At 39.6% G+C, this 19,384-nt stretch overlaps 3 protein-coding genes across 3 annotated transcripts; 2 read left to right on the top strand and 1 right to left on the bottom strand.

Moving 5' to 3' along the window:
- The first annotated feature begins 344 nt into the window (after positions 1 to 344).
- On the top strand, positions 345 to 4,184 carry LOC103997164 (small ribosomal subunit protein eS8). The gene is made up of 5 exons (XM_009418322.3): positions 345 to 463; positions 548 to 620; positions 1,029 to 1,362; positions 3,602 to 3,777; positions 3,894 to 4,184. Exons 1-5 carry the CDS (start codon positions 460 to 462, stop codon positions 3,976 to 3,978), a joined length of 672 nt encoding a protein of 223 aa, XP_009416597.2. The 5' UTR covers positions 345 to 459; the 3' UTR covers positions 3,979 to 4,184.
- A 697-nt stretch (positions 4,185 to 4,881) lies between these two features.
- Positions 4,882 to 15,384, top strand: LOC103997163 (kinesin-like protein KIN-12A). The gene is made up of 17 exons (XM_009418321.3): positions 4,882 to 5,278; positions 5,351 to 5,488; positions 5,597 to 5,680; positions 5,788 to 5,910; positions 5,982 to 6,041; positions 6,131 to 6,184; positions 6,277 to 6,369; positions 8,716 to 8,811; positions 9,423 to 9,568; positions 11,106 to 11,255; positions 11,330 to 11,459; positions 11,560 to 11,820; positions 11,956 to 12,768; positions 12,923 to 13,021; positions 13,102 to 13,254; positions 13,363 to 14,145; positions 14,804 to 15,384. Exons 1-17 carry the CDS (start codon positions 4,964 to 4,966, stop codon positions 15,104 to 15,106), a joined length of 3,801 nt encoding a protein of 1,266 aa, XP_009416596.2. The 5' UTR covers positions 4,882 to 4,963; the 3' UTR covers positions 15,107 to 15,384.
- Positions 15,385 to 16,892: 1,508 nt separating this feature from the next.
- Positions 16,893 to 19,086, bottom strand: LOC103997162 (transcription factor bHLH62). The gene is made up of 6 exons (XM_009418320.3): positions 18,864 to 19,086; positions 17,916 to 18,721; positions 17,665 to 17,838; positions 17,515 to 17,580; positions 17,386 to 17,454; positions 16,893 to 17,305 (listed from the first exon to the last, which is right to left on the bottom strand). Exons 1-6 carry the CDS (start codon positions 19,072 to 19,074, stop codon positions 17,177 to 17,179), a joined length of 1,455 nt encoding a protein of 484 aa, XP_009416595.2. The 5' UTR covers positions 19,075 to 19,086; the 3' UTR covers positions 16,893 to 17,176.
- Between the last annotated feature and the right edge of the window lie 298 nt (positions 19,087 to 19,384).

Genomic DNA, 19,384 nt, shown 5'->3' with positions numbered 1-19,384 from the left:
TGACATATCATATTAAGTAGTAAAATAAAAAGGACTAGCTAGCCAATGCTACTTGATCAAAAACTTGTTTAGATGAAGCCATCTATCTCTCTACAAGCATATACCTTTTACCTATACATTCCATGTATAAAACAAATGGAAATATAAGAAGCTTGTAGAACAAAATATTGTGTTTGATTATAATAATAATTAGTATGGGTGAGCCAAAGTCCAGACCTGATTACTACGTTGATCGACGGGTCTGTTTCGACCAGGCCAAGTCCGATTCCGGTTTAGTCCAACCGTCGAGACAGTGTATGCATAAGAATCTATATGCGAACACCCTGGCCGATATAATGAAGTCGCGATATAAAAGGCTAGGGTTTGCGGGCAGGGAGGGTGTGCGAGAGAGAGGAGCGACGAGGGCGGCGGCAGAAGTACCGGGGAGAGAGAGGAAGCTGCTTGCCACGACCGGATAATATGGGTAAGGATCGGAACCCTAGGTTCTCGATCCACGGTTGGAAACCCTGAGATCTGTGCACCCATGACGTTGCCCTTCTGCTCGCAGGTATCTCGCGGGACTCCATGCACAAGAGGCGGGCCACCGGAGGGAAGAAGAAGGCGTGGCGAAAGAAGAGAAAGTTAGTTCCTTTTATTTGTTACATGTTTTCTCTGTCGTAGTAAAACCACCTCATCTGATGTTTTTTCATCTCGTTTGCGGTGTTGATTGCTTGTAGCGTTTGTTTCTTGTCATTATGTGATATGATTGTACTTTACGTGGATTGTGACACCCCACTCGTTGAATGTTGGCGATTCTTCAATTCATTTTGATGCTTTCTTGCTTGTACAGTTCTGATTCGCATGATTTCTCTTAAAAATGTCGAGATTTTTATTCTAAGCGATGCTTTGCGCTGTTCTCACTGTTTTCTCTTGCTATATATTTCTTAAATCTTCAGATTTGGTTATCAAACGTGTTATTTTCATTAGTTTTGTTGGGGACGGTTTTTTCTCGATGTAACCTTAGCGTGTTTTACCATTTGTCTTGAAAGGTATGAGTTGGGAAGGCAACCAGCTAATACCAAACTTTCGAGCAACAAGACTGTGAGGAGGATTCGAGTTCGAGGAGGCAACGTGAAGTGGAGGGCCCTCCGCTTGGATCATGGGAACTACTCATGGGGGAGTGAGGCAGTGACACGCAAGACCCGTATCCTTGATGTGGTCTACAACGCTTCAAACAACGAGCTTGTGAGGACACAGACCCTTGTGAAGAGTGCCATCATTCAGGTTGATGCTGCCCCATTCAAGCAGTGGTATCTCCAGCACTATGGTGTTGAGATTGGCAGGAAGAAGAAAGCCCCTGCTGTTAAGAAGGAAGCAACTGAGGTGAATTTCTTTGATGTTATGTTTTCTGTTGTCCCATATATCCATCAGATTTTGCTTTTAGTTAAATTGTTTTTTGATAGCACCTTGGATTGTGTTTGTTTTATTCGGGTTCTGATACTGCTTACAAGGCTATATCTCAGATTTTCCAGAGGTGGGCTTCCTGGGGATTATAGCTTTGTTCATTTTTCATGTTATTAATTTGTTGACTCCCAATAAATGGAGCTGATGATTATTTGTAGTTTTACGCCAGTGAGGGCTCAGTTGTCTTGTTTGGTAGCATTAACTTTGATGCTTTCTCTAGATTTTATATGTTCTTCATAAGTAGGGTTTCTCATTTGTGGATAGTGATGAGAAGAGGTTTGGTGGAAGTTGGGACTGCAGTATTGTATATCTGCATTGGCCACCAAGTGGTTATTCTGATGTTATGTTTCCTAAAACCACATAGATTACAAGTAGATGTTTGATTCTAGTATCATAACTGTGAAGGGTCTTAACCTTTTGGTCTCAATTAAGGTTTACTAATCATGCATTTTATGGCAAGATAAACTAATTTCATCAGTGAAGTTTTAGTCCATTGTAGTGTAGGTTTCAGTGTTATACTTCTCGGTGCTATGAATGCTAGATTTTCTGACCAGTCTCTTTGATTTGGTTAGAAATTATAACAGTTATCTGGCATTTTGGTGCCACAGAAGGAACTTTATGTAATTTATCATGAAAACCTTTTTCAGATGTGTTTTTTAGTTTAGTTTGAAAATGAGAAGATTCCGCTAATATAGTGCTGGGTTTCAAGCAAAAGCAAATTTACACAAAGGGTGCAGTTTTCTTATTACCTGAAAGATTAGTTCATGGGTTAAAAGATGTAATGTCAGAGATTGTCTATGTATTATAACTGAGCAGGCAACTTAAGCCTTAACAAGAAATATGTTCAACATATGTGAATTTCAGATTTTTAGCACCATATATGTGGCGATGAAATAGATGCCTCATTCTGAGGCTGGATCATTGACTTGTTATCTACTTGTTTGATTTGATCATTTATGGTGAATATTTTAAGGTGATTGGATTTTTTTTTTTACACTGATGATGTTGGGGCTGCTTTTACACACATGATTCTGGGCTGATTTACACATGATCTGACAATAAATTTGCACATCACAAATGATTGGACTTACTAGCGTGCTAGGAAATAGATTTTTAAAATTGGTATTTCAGTCCCTGTAGATGGCCTTGGATAGCCTTAATATTTCAAACAAATGTTTTTATGGATTAAGTTGAACAAAACTTTTATTTAGGATTTTAGTTATTTTGGGCATTGTGCAGGCTTTATCTGTGCTATTATGTCCAAAAAAGGTGCCTTACTGATCACATTTTAATCATGTACGGCTAGAGATATCAATCCAAAAAGTAAAATAGAAGGTCTAAGTTATGTGCACTAAATAGTGAACAATGTTTATCCAACAGCACTGGTACCCCTTTTAGCTGTGAAGTTGAGAATATACTGTTTTTCTTAGTTTCATAATGCTTTCTCCTTTAAAGTCTTAACTGAAATTGTTTTGTAGTTACAAGAATACTATCAGTTTTTCTTTGTTCATCGTAACCATTTAACTTCTTTTGGAATTGAAACTATCTTAATACTAAAGGTGTTGGTAATACACAGATTATTAAAGTGAGAAATCTAGGGTGCTATGTTGTTCTTGTACAATTTAATATTAACTTTCAATGTCTAAACTTGCTCTCAACTAATTCGACTATAATACAATGTCCTAACATAATCCTAGCGGGTATCGTCTTTTTCTTCTTTAACTGATGTAAGCACTGATTGTATAAAAGTTTGTCCCCTAATTGATGTTGTTGGCAAGTTTTGTTGGATAGCTTTTGGATCATGTTGTAACACGGCTTTTTGACTTGAATATCTGTGAGTCTTCTAATTTTAATTGGCTTAGAAAACCATTGTGCTGGAGTTGGCTTACCTTGTAGTTACCACGCTTTGTATTTTATATAGCTTTATGTTAATATTGTGATTCTTTAGCTCAATCTACCAAGGTCTCCATTCAGGGTTATCTTTTGCTTGATTCTCAGCATGTGATTCAATGGAGTAACTCCACTGCCTTCTTAAGATACATAAAATCATGTGATTCAATGTAGAGGACTCCACTGCTTTCTTATGATATGTTCAAATTGCTGTGGACTATTTGATGATTATCTTCTCATTTAACGTGCTCCTTTGCATTGGCGGCAGGGACAGGAGGCTGAACCTGCTACAGAGGAAGCAAACAAGAGTAATCATGTCACCAGGAAGCTGGAGAAGCGTCAGCAGGGTCGCAAACTCGATGCCCACATCGAGGAGCAATTTAGCAGTGGAAGGTTGTTGGCTTGTATCTCCTCCCGCCCTGGTCAGTGTGGCCGAGCAGATGGGTAAGAATAACCAACCATTAGAAGATCTTCTCAAGTAGCTACAACCTGTCTTTCTCCCTATTCCTCTGCCATCTGAACTAATTGAGTCATTCGTCTTTGTGGTCTATGATTCTTAGATACATATTGGAAGGAAAAGAGCTGGAATTCTACATGAAGAAGATCCAGAGGAAGAAGGGCAAAGGAGCAGGAGGTGCAGCTTAAGTAATGCTTCGGTCACTTCTTCAGTTAGTTCCGAATGAGAACCTGTGCAATTGCTTTGCATCAGCTTAAGGAACCTTGTTAGCTTCATCTTCAAGTGAACCTTATTTAATGCTCGCTCATTCAAGGCTTCGTAATACTTTTGTAGCTACCATAAATTATCTTTGTTTCCATCATGTTTAATCCGTGTGGACAATTTGTTCTTGGTATGTCTTCTTCCTTCGTGATCCATTGTTCGTGACCGTCAATTGGAATTGCTTGCAGTAGAGCTACTTCGTATTCGAACCGGTAAAGAAAAGTATGGCGTGTGTCGTATTGATGAGCTGCGTAATTTTTGCCTATATCGTTAAAGCCTTATGTTAGCGGAATAATATGATCTTTAAATTATACAGTGGGCTATATTATAAATGTTAAGTGTATAATGTTCAAATTTCTAAATAGTGAAATATAACACAAATCAAAAGAAATATACATTATGTTCATTCATTACCCATTTTCCATATAAATTACATGGTCAAATTATCTATTAAATCTATCTTCTCTCAAAATTACATCTTTTTGGTTAAAACCATAGAAATTTATGATTTTACAAAGTGGGAAATAGAAAATGTTCCATAATATAAGATGATTTACTTATTATTATATACAGATTTGTAATTACATTATTTGCTCCAAACATACGCATCGTGATGAAAGAGAGGTGCACTCTAACGAAACCGTTCCATCACGAACTTTGCCCATGGTCTCGTGGCTGAAGCCCTTCGCACCGCCTCATAAACCCCATCGTACGCTGATCCGCGGGTAATCGTATGCCCCAAAAATTTGAACGGCCTTTTCTCGGCCCCTTAGATGAAAATTACGTTTATATCCTTATCGGATTTAAACCTCCCATTCCCCCCTCTTCACCCTCATCTCTCAACGTCTCTGTCTCGCTGTTAGGGTTCCGAACTTCCGATCTCGTTCCCGCTTCCCTCTCTCTTCGATCTCCATGAAAGCCTTCACGAGTCCTAGGAGCACTAGGGTTCCGCCCTCCGAAACCCTCGCTCCTTCCTCGCACAAGCAGCGGCCGCCTCGGATCCCCAAGGAGAACGTCGACCCCTGCCCCGCGCCGCCGGATCGGTCCCCATTCCACAGCCATGCGCCCGGCGGAAAGCCCCTCTCCGCCAAGAACCGTAGCCCCCTTCCCCCTCGCCCGCCGCTCGCCTCCAAACACTCCGCCAACCCGCTCAAGAGGAAGCTCATCTTGGAAACCATCGCCGAGAATGGGGTTCCGCCCTCGTCGGTGCCGGATTCTGGCGTTCAGGTATATTTTAGGATTATTGTTGACGGCTGCGCTTGTTGGCTTTGCATGAGAGCGCTTTGTTGGGTTAAGTAGGTGATCGTGAGGATGCGGCCTCCGGGCAAGCAGGAGGAAGAAGCCGATCTGATTGTGGAGAAGGCCTCTGTGAACTCTCTTTCAATTCTTGATCACACGTTCACCTTTGATTCGGTAGCTGATATCAGATCCACACAGGTGGGTGTACCTGTTTGATTCACTGGAGTCCGAAATATTCCCGTTTATAGAATTTATAGGGAAATGCTTTAGAAAACTCCTAAATTTTTTGCTGGAATTGAACGCCAGGAAGATATATTTCGATTCGTTGGGCTTCCATTGGTGGAGAATTGTTTGGCTGGGTTCAACAGCTCGATATTTGCATATGGGCAGGTGAAGAGTGCTTCTGTGTTTTGATCTCTGTAGGGCTTCTTTCTTCTGACGGACTTGTCTGTAAAGAAAGCTACATTAATTGTTTCCTGTTGATTTCTTTGGTAAAGACCGGAAGTGGAAAGACTTATACTATGTGGGGGCCTCCCAGTGTTATGTCAGAGGGTGCATCTAGCACCGACCGAGGATTGACTCCGCGTGTTTTTGAGAGGCTATTTTGTCGCATAGACGAAGTAAACAACTTTAGAACTTCTGCTTTATATGAAATTTTGCCAACGTTGTGCTTAAAGATGTAATATCCCAGGAACAATCTAAGCACTCCGACAAGCAGCTGAATTACCAGTGCCGTTGTTCCTTCTTGGAGGCAAGTGTGCTGATGCTAACTGATATTCCAAGTATCTCTAGTTTTGTTGCAATGCTATTACCTGATTTGTCAGGTTCTTGGGTTTACAGATCTACAATGAACAGATCACCGACTTGTTGGAACCAACTCAAAGAAATCTCCAGGTGACAAACAAAATTTGTCTTTCACTGTTTCTTACTACTTGCCCATGACATTCTTTTTTATCTTTTGATGAAACTTTGGTGATATCTTTCAGATCAGGGAAGATGTAAGAACTGGTGTTTATGTGGACTATTTGACAGAGGAGTATGTATCTACAGTGAAGGATGTAAATAATTTGTTGATGAAGGTGAAATTCACATATTATTATCTCAAACTCCTTTACGGTTATATGCTTAATATCAATAAGCATCAAATAAGAAAATTTGATAATTGCCTATAATCTTGCGGATAGATCAGAAATGATGGCAAAACAATTATTTCTTTTATCAATTCCTTTATGTGCTCTCATATTAGTTTGGAATATGCTTGATATATTGCTAACTTGTGGCTTTGAGCACTATTGTCTCAAATAAATATCATCTTCATCAATTTTGTTTGTTTAATCTATTTTCTTTTGGACAACTTTCTTTTATGACTTAAGCTTTAAAATAAAGCGCTCTTCATGTTATACTACCCATAACCTTGTCATGCTTTCTTACTTGTTCAGTGCTACCTTTCCTCTTATTTCATTTTGTGTTGGTTTATATTGGTCAAATTATGATGTCGTTGTATGTTTACATTTGCTGTTAGGACACAATGTCTTTATTTTAATTGAAGTGGAATGCATTCACTTATAGAAAAATCCATTTAACATATTAAAATAATTAAGCATTCGTCATGTGTATATTGTTCTTTCTCTATATTTTTTATGAATGTACTATTTTGTTTCTATAATCTTCTTATGCAAACCATTGATGCCTTTGTTTACTCTTGATGCATTGGTTGGAATCCTCACATTGGAATCCTTATAGTTATGAAAGTGAAACATCTAGGTCCATTTACTCTAACACAGTTGGTCTTACCAATGGAAATACAAAATTAATAGGCAAAAAGGTAATTTTAATCATTCCCATTGGTGGTGGAGGGTAGTGATGCCGTTGGAAGCGATAAATGACTATTGTGGATGAGAAGAGTGGCGGCGAAAGGTGAGGGTTGCTCGTCTGCGTCAACGTAATTGTCGAGCGACGTAAGGGCCTCTCGGTATCTGCATCGATGCCGACGCAAATAGAGTGACGAAAGGGCTGTGTTGAGCAGCGAAAGGGTCGCTTGGTATCTGCATCAGCGTAGATGCAAATATAGAGTGGCGAAAGGGCCGTTCACTGTATTAGCATCGATGGTCGTTCGACAATTGCGTCAACGTCGATGAGCGGCCCTCATCTCTCTTCACTGCTCTCCTCATCCACAACAGCCACCTACAGCTTCCAACGTCGTCGTCGTCTGTCACCACTATCACCAGCCACCATCACCAACGGGAATGATTGAAATTATCTCTTTGTTTATTGTTTTTGTGTTTTCATCGATAAAATCGATGACATTAGGGTAAATGGACCTAGATGTTTCATTTTTATAACTATAGAGATTCCAATATAAATTTTTTAAGTCTAACGATTGGGATGTTAAGGAGTTCTAACTACAGGGGATAATATGTAATTAGCCCTATACTATCGTTGCATGTGATTGTTGACACAATATCTCAAAAAGATAATTTGTTGCCTTCTTGTAGTAATTCAAGTTTTCTATCGATTCCATAGCCTGTATGTTTCAAAAACTTAGAATATATATTTGTACCAAAGGTGTTTGCAATAGGCTAATCAAATAATGTATTGAGAACTTCATACATCATATGCATACGTGAAATGAGGAATGCTGAATTCCTAGTCAAGGTAATCATGATCATCTTGTGTTGAGAATAAAATTCATTCCAATGGCTGGATAAGATCTAGGTAGCAAGTACAAACAGGTATGCATACAGCCAATTATCTCACCCTTGATGGCTAGTAAATCAAGTAGAGGGAAACCTATTAATCAAACAATTAATGCCAGCAGCTGAGATGCAACCATACTTCCAATTGATATGCTTTTGAGGAAATATATGCTTAAGAATCTCAAGCATGGGCTTCCAAGAAGGCCTATTATAGGTTTTCCCTTGTCCATCTTTAATCAAAATGTTTGGGATTTATCACTATAAGAAAATGTGGAATGAGCATGCTGTTGGAGAATATACCTATTGTCCACGGTTCTCCTCCCTCCCTTTAATGAAACCTGTTTGATCCTTACCCATGTCATATGGATAACAGTTTCTAAATGATTTGCTAATCCTTGCAAGACAAGTAACATTTACAAAGAAAGACTGGCTAAGATTGATATGGTAGCATCTGGGCTTGAGCCTTCTTTCCGGTGCATCCCCTTTAATTCACAGCAGCACTTGATCCCTACATTATATATGTTAACAGATTGCAATACACAAATTATTATAGTAACACCAGTCCAGGGTTCTGTAAAATGTAAATAGTTCAATATTTACTGAAATATATGACTTTAACATTTGATGAAGGTCTTGAATATGGAGCTGTTTCTTGGATTAACTAAGAATTTTTTTAAGCTTTTGTTTAGTATAATTATGCCCATATACTGCTCTCCTTTACACATACAGGGACTTGCAAACAGGAGGACTGGTGCAACAAGTATAAATGTGGAAAGTTCGCGATCTCATTGTGTGTTTACTTGCATCATTGAGTCTCGTTCTAAGGTGGCACCTCTATTCTTCTTTTGATATACTTCAAAGTTTGTACTACAGATTGAGATGTTATAATGATATTAGATGATGATTATAGTATGTCTTGGCCTCCGAAAATAAGAATCTAGTATCATTTTGACATGAAGCAGTATTTTTTTTATTTCATGTTACTTCAATGGAGTACTGATAATATCATGCATTATAGGTTCCGGTGTTGAGCTTCAATTTTATCAAATTAAGATTACAAATATCATGCATTATGTATTGCTTTCTGTATTGAATTCAGTGTCTTCACTTCCTCATTCTGTGAACACCAAATTTTCAGAGGTGCTCTTTTTGCTAACAGTGGGCACATATGACATATCTTTGATGTAGGATCTCATCTGTTCTATCATGCTTTTAAGATTACTTGCTTTTATATAACTTTTTATCAAAAGATAGATAGCTAAATCATATAGATTAGTGAAATTTACATTCTAATGGAAGTTGTCTGATTAGGTTGACAATAAAAAAAGCTTGCTGCATCCTTTAAACATCAGATGGTACATAGCAGATATATGTTTTATTCCTTCGCTTTATTATAGTTAATTCTGAGACACCTTTCTTATATTAAAATCTTGTAGAGCGTGACAGACGGCTTAGTGAGCTTAAAGACTAGCAGGATCAACCTTGTTGATCTGGCAGGATCTGAAAGGCAAAAGCAAACAGGTGCAGGAGGGGAACGTTTAAAGGAAGCTGGGAATATTAATCGTTCCCTGTCGCAACTTGGGTATCTTTTCAGTTGAAGTACTTATTCTTTTGTCTCAGTACCCAATATGCAATCATGATCAATCAAGTTGGATATATACATCACCCAAGTCTTGTTCACATTCATTTCATTACTTGATGTATAAATATGAATTTGAAACTTATAAATGTAGTTGTAAACTTATAATTATTACATACAGGCCACATAGATATGCAATGTCTTACAACTTATAAAAATAAAATATATATTGAACAACAATAAAGCTTTGATTGTGACATACATGCTAGAATATATCTTTTTTGTGCATACCCTAGTTATTATTTTTAAGAAATGGGCTATGGTGATTAAATAATAAATATAGTTCTGTAAATGTCATCCAAAAATACTAATCACCTATATTGTGATAATACGAGTAGATAAAATCATGCTCTCTTGAGCCAGTGAGATTTATGATGAACATATTGTTTAAGAGGACAAATACCACTATACTTTTCCATTTATTTGTTCTGTTTCTCATGTAAATTTGTTGGATGTAGTGTGTTTCAATACTCAAACAATCTTGTGATAGGCCCTTGTACGCCCTATGCACAAGCACATCACATCAATCAGAACATTCAAATACATGATCATGAGACATTAATTAGATGTTTTTATACACAAATGCATGAAGTTGGTCCTTGTGAACTATCAGGCACAAGTTGAACTTGATGCTGAGCAAAATGGTATTTAGAATGTGAAGAGAACAAACAAACAGAAGACTTGCTTTGCTTGCCAAGAAAGTGGCAGCCAGACTACCTGTTGCTGTCAACATTTAGGGGACACTGCTAGTTAGGTGGGCCTAATTACCCTTGAAATTCTAATGGGAGTTGTCACCTCTCACAGGTCTGATGAGTGTGGGGAGCCTCTAACATCAGGTCTATGAGAGACCAGAACAGTCTAGAGAATTTCAGGCATAGCCTTACATATAACTCCATCTGCTTTTCTAGTTAGGAAAAAGAGTTTATCTGGATATAATTATGTCCTATTTAAGAGTATTAAATGCAAAGCTCTCTACTTTAAGTGTAGCTCTCTCAGAGTCTCAGTATATCACATGTAGGATTATTTAGGTTACTTGCCTCACATCAAAGAGATTGCCTGTTGATATATGTTGATAACCATCATACTTCATCCCAGTTAACATGACACAGCATTTTATCTTATTTTTTGGTGTATATGGTCTATGGGTTGTAATTGTTTATCAGTTACAACAGCTTTAGTTTCATTATACGAGCCAAATTTCCTTGAAAATTAATTTGCTTACCCAGAAAGTTTTGTATTGTTTTGCATCACTGCTGAAATGCCGGAAACACTAGTTTGGCTTAATATTCTTTTTTAATAGTACCTGAATGTTATTTGCTTTTCACTATCATCATATGTCTTCTATGAATTGGTGTGGCAGTTTCTTTCATAAGTAGAATTTGTCATCTCAAAATGTCAATTAGCAGAACTTGCATGGATAAGACAATACCAGGTTATGCTCTCAAAGCTAATCTTACTGATATTCATTTGTGTATTGCAGGAATTTGATTAATATTCTTGCTGAAGTTTCGCATTCTGGAAAACAGAGGCATATTCCTTACCGAGATTCCAAGCTGACATTTTTATTGCAGGAATCTCTTGGTGGTAACGCAAAACTAGCAATGATATGTGCTATTTCACCATCGCGAAGGTAAACTAGAGGCCCTGCATCCATGTTCTGTCCTAAAATTTTCTGTTTTGACATGGAATTATTGATTAATGCAGCTGTAAGAATGAAACTTTGAGCACCTTACGGTTTGCCCAGCGTGCAAAGGCAATACGGAACAAGGCAATTGTAAATGAAATAATGCAGGACGATGTTAATGTTCTGCGTGAGCAGATACGCCTACTGAAGGTAGCGTTTGATAACAGTTCTGTCACCACATTGAAGTTGTCGGTAATCTTAATTTTGCAGCTAATGCTCATTGAACTTTGTTTAACTATGCCTTTAATAGGATGAACTTCTGCGTATGAAATCTAATGGATCTTCAGACAACAATGGAGGTTACTCAACAGGATGGAATGCTCGAAGAAGTTTGCATATATTGAAAATGAGCCTTACTCGTCCCACACCATTACCTATTGTCAATGACGACAGTGATGAAGAGATGGAAATTGATGAAAATGATGTTGAGATGCCATGTGTCCAAGCTGCTTCCCAAGTATCTCCTTGTGTAGATAGATTGTCTGCAGATCTGACAGTATCAAAAGAAAATGTAAGGCCCTTTATATATAATAGTAATATATTTCTTCATAGTACACAGATATAATAGTAATAGATTTCTTCATAGTACACAGCAAATGTGCAGATCTAAGCCTGTGTATGGAGTTAATCAGATTTTTGTGTTCAGGATTTCGAGTTGAGGGAAACAGGATCATGCCAAGTCCCTGCAAAGTCCGATGGAAAAGCAATTGCTTCTATTGGTGATGATCTAGATAGTCAACTGGATGCCAACCGTGAAGTAATAATGCATAATGAAATGATTCATGTTCTTCCAGATAGTGAATTGCCTACTGAAAGAAAACCTTCAGTAGAAAATGGGCAAATCATGCTTGCTGACCCATCTTATAACTCTGACCTCTCTCCAAATACCATATTATCGCCATCCAATCTTAGCATTGAACCTTGCCACACATCTCCAGTTCTTCAGTCACCTACTTTGAGCAGTTCACCTATAGTCGATACTTCCACTAGCAGGAAGAGTCTTAGGACATCATTATCAATGTCAGCATCTCAAAAGAACATTCTGGAAAATGTGAAATCAAGTTCAGGAGCTGTGAATGCATCAACTGAACTTCTATCGTTAGATGCTTCTTTGAGTCAAATAAAAAGGAGTTCCCTTAAACCAACTGAACACCTGACAGTTAGTCTCCAACATGGTCGTCAAGTTATTGATAATTGGCAGCAGAACTCAGTCTTGAGAAGGTCATCATTCAGGTTTTCTGTTAGGCCAACTGAAGGCAAGCCACTTATCCCAGTAAACAAGGTTGATGTTGGAATTCAAGCACTTGAAGAGCTAGAAGATCTACCTAATATATGTAGTTACTGCAAAAATGCAGTTTCAGAAGATGAAAATAAAGATGGCAACAGAAGCAAGGATCTGCAACTGGTACCTGTTGATGGATTGATACCGACTGAGAAACTCAAGATGCATGTACCAAAAGTAGGTCTCAAATTATAAGATGAACAATTCATAATTTTGTTTGTTCCCAAGTCTTTTTTGTCTTGGATCTATTAGATTGTGGTGAATTATTGGGTATCTTTCCCTCATCCCTCAAAAAAAAAAAAGTTCTTAACATCTTTTTATGACTACATAGGCAGTGGAGCAAGTTTTGGCAGGATCAATCAGACGAGAAATGGCACTTGAAGATCATTCTGCAAAGCAAGCTGCCGAAATTATGCAGCTAGAGCGTTTGGTGCTTGTTCCTTTTCCACTTTTTGAGTTTCTTATTGAGTTTATTATTTGTTATGTTTCTCATTGCTTTGGATCTTGCAGGTCCAACAATATAAATATGAACGGGAATGCAATGCAATGATTGCTCAAACCCGTGAGGATAAAATCTCTCGTCTTGAGAGGCTTATGGATGGTATTCTGCCTACCGAGGAGTTCATGGAGGAAGAGTTTATTGCTCTTGTGAATGAACATAAGGTCTTACAGATACTTGTTTCTGTGTTTGATATCCTTTCATTTCTGCAGTTACCAAGCTTTTTATCAAAACTTCTTTACTGATTTTAAAACTTTAATGTCAAACTGTAGCTTCTCAAAGAGAAATACAAGAATGATCCAGAAGTTTCACGGGTAAATATCGAGCTGAAAAGAGTGCAAGATGAGCTTGATGGCTATAGAAACTTCTTTGTTATGGGCGAGAGGGATGTTTTAATGGAAGAGATTCAGGATTTAAGAAGTCAATTGAAATACTACATGGAATCCTCTTCTGCTGAATCAACCAAAAAACCTTGTTCTTTGATTCAATTAACTCATCAGGGCAGACTCAGCACAACAACAGATTTGGATGAAATAAGTGCTGGTAATAAAGTCGAAGTAGAGAAGGGTAGTTGGACAGAAAGAGAGAGCAATTCTTCTCTTGTTGAAGAACTTAAGCTTGCACTTGAAGCAAGTCGATCTGTGGCTGAAAAATTAAAATTGGAACTTGAATCTGAGAAAAAATGTGCCGAGGAGCTGAAAGAGGCACTACAAACTGCTATGCAGGGTCATACCCGCATTCTAGAACAGTATGCTGAACTTCAGGAGAAACACACTGCACTGCTTTTAAGAAATCGGAAAATCAGTGATGATATTGATAATGTTATGGAAGCAGCAGCAGAAGTGGGAGTCAAGGATGCTGAGTCAAAGTTCGTTAAATCTCTTGCAGCTGAAATTTCAGTCTTAAAATCAGAAAGAGGAAGGGAAAGGCAACAATGGCGGAATGAAAATAAAGCCCTTCAAACCCAACTCAGAGACACTGCTGAAGCTCTACAGGCTGCTGGTGAGCTTCTTGTGCGGCTAAAAGAAGCAGAGGAAACTGCTGCAATTGCTGAGGTACCTTTCTTTTTTTTTTTTCCCCGTAAATTTGTTCCCACATCAAGATTCATATGTACAACTGTATATACATTGTTTGGCTGTTGTACATGTCCTGAAGGCTCTACGGAAATACCAAGTACAACTTATTACTAGCATAAAAAAGAGAGAGGACATAGAGTATGCTTTATTCTTTATCATGGGCACCTGCTGTCTATCAAATGATAAGAGAAATCACACCTTTTACCTTTAGTCTCCTTCATGATTTTTGTTTATGGTTACTTACTGGCTTAGGCTCATACTTTAAGGACCTTTTGTAGCATTGCTTTGGTTATTACCTTCAAATAGTGTTGATTTTATCTAAACAGTATAATCAGTTGCTGATGTTGGAGGCCTGTTAGAGGGATAAAGAATGATATATTCCTTATATCTCACCACAAAATACCACAAAAAATTTCTTATATCTCACCAAGATTAAGCAACAAATGGTTCATGAATATATATTCTCTGGTGCCAAGTCAGTTATGGTCAAACATCTATTGGATATTACTAAATAAAATCCTGTGTTGTATGTTCAGTTGGTTTATGCTTATATCTTAATTCTCTTTCTGAACCCTTTTATTTTTTTACTTTCGGTTGATCTATGCTTATATTTCTTACTTTGCTCTACATCTTGCAGAAAAGAGCATTACTGGCAGAGAAAGAGACTGAGAAGGCAAACGAAGAGATAGATAGCTTGAAGAAGAATCATGATAGAGAAATTATTTCGTTGAAACAGATACTTGCAGAATCACGTTCATCAAAAGAAGCTCTTGAACACACTGAATTTGATGATTCTGAAGTGCCCAAATCTGAGGAAGGAAAGAGTGAGCAGAGATGGACAGAGGACTTTGAACCTTTCTGCAAGAGAGGGGATACTGAATTATCAATGGACACAGATCCTAATTCATGGTTTGCTGGTTATGATAGGTGCAATATCTAAAAATTCTAAAGGAACATGCCAGCAATATGTTTGTATCACCAGGAAAAGACATGTTGTACAACACCTTAAACGATGGTAATGTAGCACTTGTGTGTCATGAATCACCATCTACAATTTCTGGTTCTCACCAATCGTGAGAACTGGTCATGTTCTCTGAGATTGCATCCCAGAAGATACTAATCTCCCTCACAGTAACTTGTTTTTTGTTTACATGTGTGTAAGCATTAGTACTTTAGTACTGAACATTAACTTTCAGCAAATTTATTTCTTTTCTTTAAGGCTAATCAGTGAGAGAATTTCTATTTCTGTGGTGATTAATTTTTTTGGTTTTACAGAAAACAGCTGTAGATCTGACGTCTCAGCAGAAACTAACAGTCGTAGATCTGGTAAAAGCAAAGGACAACTGCTCTTACCAACACCATATTAGGTTCTGAGGAGGACTAACACACAGCTTTTATCTCTGTAAGTGAAGAATGTTACCATGACATCAAAGCCTATCCTCTATTTTTGCATCACATGTTAATGATCGTCACTTATCTTAAACTTTAATTGGTATTTGATGACATGAGTGGTACATGATGTGCCCAAATCATGGAACAGTAACTTGTTTGTGACATTCATGTTGATTAGTTGGTGAATGATAGAAGATCGTATTGCCAGTTGGTTGAGAAGGATGTTTAAACTCTCTTATCTGGATTTAGCCAGCTGTATGAACAGGAATTCAATACATATCTTATGGCATTTAATACGAGGGGAGTTAGATTGCCCAGCCCTACTTGGTAGAGAAGCTTTCTTGCCATGGCAGTGCATCTTGTTTGGTGTAAATGTTTCACCTAATCACATTCTATATTAGTTATCATTGCTGAAGCATAGCTGATGTGGAGATTGAGATTTGAGTCCAAATGTGTGATATGAAGCCACTTTTTCTTTCTTGGTGAAGGCCTTCAAGTTGATCAGACTGTCTATTCTCCTACAGAGATGGATTCCTAATGCAGACAGTAGACTTACATGAATCATTAGATCTACCATGTCAAAAGAGATTGAAATATATTAGCTGGAGAGTGCTAAAAGGGACGGAAATATATAATTATTAGTGGGTGTGACATGATTAGTCCAAATCAATATTATTTGAGACAAAGTGCTTGTGAATCCGAGCTGCTTCAGTGATGGTTGGTTGGAAAGACACGTAGATGTTCACTGATTAGGATGGTTGGTGCCACAGCATGTCCTCTAATGTTCCGGATAGTGTCCCCCCTGGCTGTTTATCTTTGATCAGGAGCATGACCGTGAGATTTGGATCTGCACCAAACAGCTTTGAATCCATCTAGCAGATTTAGTTGCAGTGGTTAAAAAGAAGTACAGAACCATAATTCAGCAACAAGAAATCAGGTAAAAGGGTAGACCTCAGCAGGGGTTGATGACGTATGACCTTCCAAGACCTTTGTCCTTGCTCGAGTATTGCAGACCGGTGAATCTAAGCTTTGGCTTAATTTTGGAGGCAAAACATCATTCACCAAACAGCTTTGAATGGTAGACCACAACTGATAAGACAGGAAAAGAAGAGCAGACGTTTCGAGGCATTCATGGAAGGAGTTCAGACCACCATGGCTTCCAGCTGGATTGTGAACTGTAGAGCCTGGGTGATTCAACTTTGTGAACAATGGTTTGTTCCTCGATCAATCCGTTTCAAATTCAAATCTTTAATTAGCCAATTTGATGCTGATCCTCTTGGAACAGAAGCTAAGTTACTGAAGAAGAAGAAGAGAGGTTCCAAATTCATTTATGGTTGACTTCCAGCTCAAACAGGTATCACATTTCATCCTTATCATAATACAATATAGCATCAACCATACCATCCCATATTATTACAATCTTACATCTGAGGCAAGAAGAAAATGTTGCTGCAATTCGGCACTCAGACCTGATGGTGTTAGTTCAAAGCTTCCAATGCTAATTTCTCACTTAGTACAAAATTATGAAATCTTATAATCATAATTCAGTCTTCATGTGAAGTGTCTTCCGGTTCACTCTGCAGGCAGACTTAAGTGGAGGTCGTTCTCCCAGAAATGCCTATCCGAAGAGGGATCCATGTACATCAGATCCATTGGCCACCATGCTCTCGAGAGGGATCCCCAGAGGTTGCTGAGCACATGAGAAGTCTAGCTGGGGATTTAAGGTCGCCAACTTCATCGACAAGAACTGAAACGTGACAGCATTAGTACAGATGACGAAGTAGCTCACCGAGGGAAGTGAAAATTGACTCTCTTCTATGATCCTACCTCGACTTGCCGCTGCAATGCCTGCACGTAGTTGATGGTCTCGTCCAGCATTACCGCTTTGCCGGTTGCCTAAGATTCGAAAGAGTCAGGACTTCATCTTGATGCAAGAACAGGTTAAGCATCTGTTACCTTACTGCAGCCCGGCACAAGATCCTGCAGAAGCTTCATCCTCTGACTGATCTTCTCTCTTCTGACCTGGTAAATCGAGGAAGAAGACAATATCAAACTTGATGCCACGAGGAGGCTGATCACCGTAGAAAGAAGTGTTCGATTGCTCACCCTCTCCGCGAGGCTGTGGCTGGCGGTGGCTTGTCCCCTTCTCGCCCTGACATGGATGTAGTCTTTGGGGGGTTCCGAAGGCTTCGCACTGTTCTGTTTCTTTGGCTCGACCGCCGTCGCATTGGTTTCAGCTGGTCTGCATCTCTTTGTATCGGAATCTCCCACCTCGCTCAGCTGCAAACCGAGAATTCTTGGCTTTTTAGTGCTCGATCAGAGACTTACGTGGTGCAAGAGTCAAGCTCGAGGCATACCTTGAGAGGATTCGTGTTGGAGGATGTTAAAGGTGCCCCCTTTGGAGCTGACTTCCGCTTCCTCGAGTTGGTCTCTGCACTGCTCGTCGTCATCCTATCCGACATTGACGACGATTCGTCTGGCGTCGAAGATCCTGACGTCCGACCACCAAGCTTCAACCTTGTCTCCGTCTTCGTTCTCTCTGCGTCCGTCATTGGTGCCTCCTTGCCGCTGTTCGAAGCTCCCATCTGTTGCCGGCTGGCTGCCATCAGAGACTGGCTGCTTGAGACCCTCGACAGCTTTACAGCCTCGGCGAGGCCGAATTGGGCCCCAAGACCGCCGCCACTCGTCGCTCCAAAGTACGACAACCTCGCGGCTCTCTCCGCGAATCCCGAGTCGGCTGTGAACGGCGCGAATTGCTCGGCCGCCGTTTGATTCCCCGGCATCGGCAGGGGTGCCCTGCCCCGCTGCTGGTGACCCATCGTGGAAAGAATGAGCTTCGGAGGGGAATCGAGCGGCGTCCTGTAACACGAGGTGTTGTTAGCACTCTGGTACCGCGAGGGAGGGGATATCTCCCCGGAGTTGCAGATGCCGCAGAGCCGGCCGCTGCGCTCACTGACGACGACGCTTTCGTTGCCGGCAGGCGTGCTGGACGACGGCGACGAGACGAGCGAGCTGAGCGCCGACTCCAAGTGGGTATCGCGGCAGTGGCACATGGGCTGCCCCCAGCTGAGGCTGAGATAGGAATGCGGCAATTGATCGCCGTCGGACCCGGAATACATCTTCGGCTGCCAGTTCACGGCGAAAAATCCCTCCTTTTCCATTCCTGAGCAGGGGAACCACCGCGACAAGCGGAAGAAATGGGTAAAGACAAGGTCTTGACCTCTGGGTATGTATAGAGAGAACAAGAACGGAGACGAAGAAGAATAGAGAGAACAAGAGAAGAGAAAGATGGGAGAGTTTTTGACCTCTGGGTATGTATAGAGAGCTGGAAGCCGAGGAGGTAGCACAGTAGGTGGATAGGGGTTGCGGGGCTTTGGACGCCAGAGGAGGAGCCGTATGTGCCCCTCTGCCAGCAGAAACCTGCCACGAAAGAGTGCGAGCGAGTGAGAGAGGAGAAGTGAATTGTGGAGGGAGCTTTAATGCCACCCCATAAACCATATAGTTACTGATGGACATTGTGAGATTTCCAAGATCAATCATTGGAGGCGAAGAAAGGGATGGGCTTTGAGAGACGCATGGATAAGGATAATAATAATAATAATAGTAATAGTAATAATAATAATAATATAAAGGTTTGATATATCTATCCTTTCAGATTTTAGAAATATCATATTTACTCCAAATTTTAATATTACAATTTACGCACACATATACGTTCCTAAAACAGTATATTCTACAGAATGTTTGAGTTTGGGTTACATGTAGTATATTTTACTTAAGGAAGGCGAACCCACGTCGAGCCCAATTATATGGGTTTGCTTCAGAA

This window comes from Musa acuminata, chromosome BXJ1-9 (genome assembly GCF_036884655.1).
Source record: "Musa acuminata AAA Group cultivar baxijiao chromosome BXJ1-9, Cavendish_Baxijiao_AAA, whole genome shotgun sequence".
Lineage (NCBI taxonomy): Eukaryota > Viridiplantae > Streptophyta > Magnoliopsida > Zingiberales > Musaceae > Musa > Musa acuminata.
The sequence above is the reverse complement of the archived record's forward strand: the minus strand, read 5'-3'. Positions and strand labels throughout refer to the sequence as shown.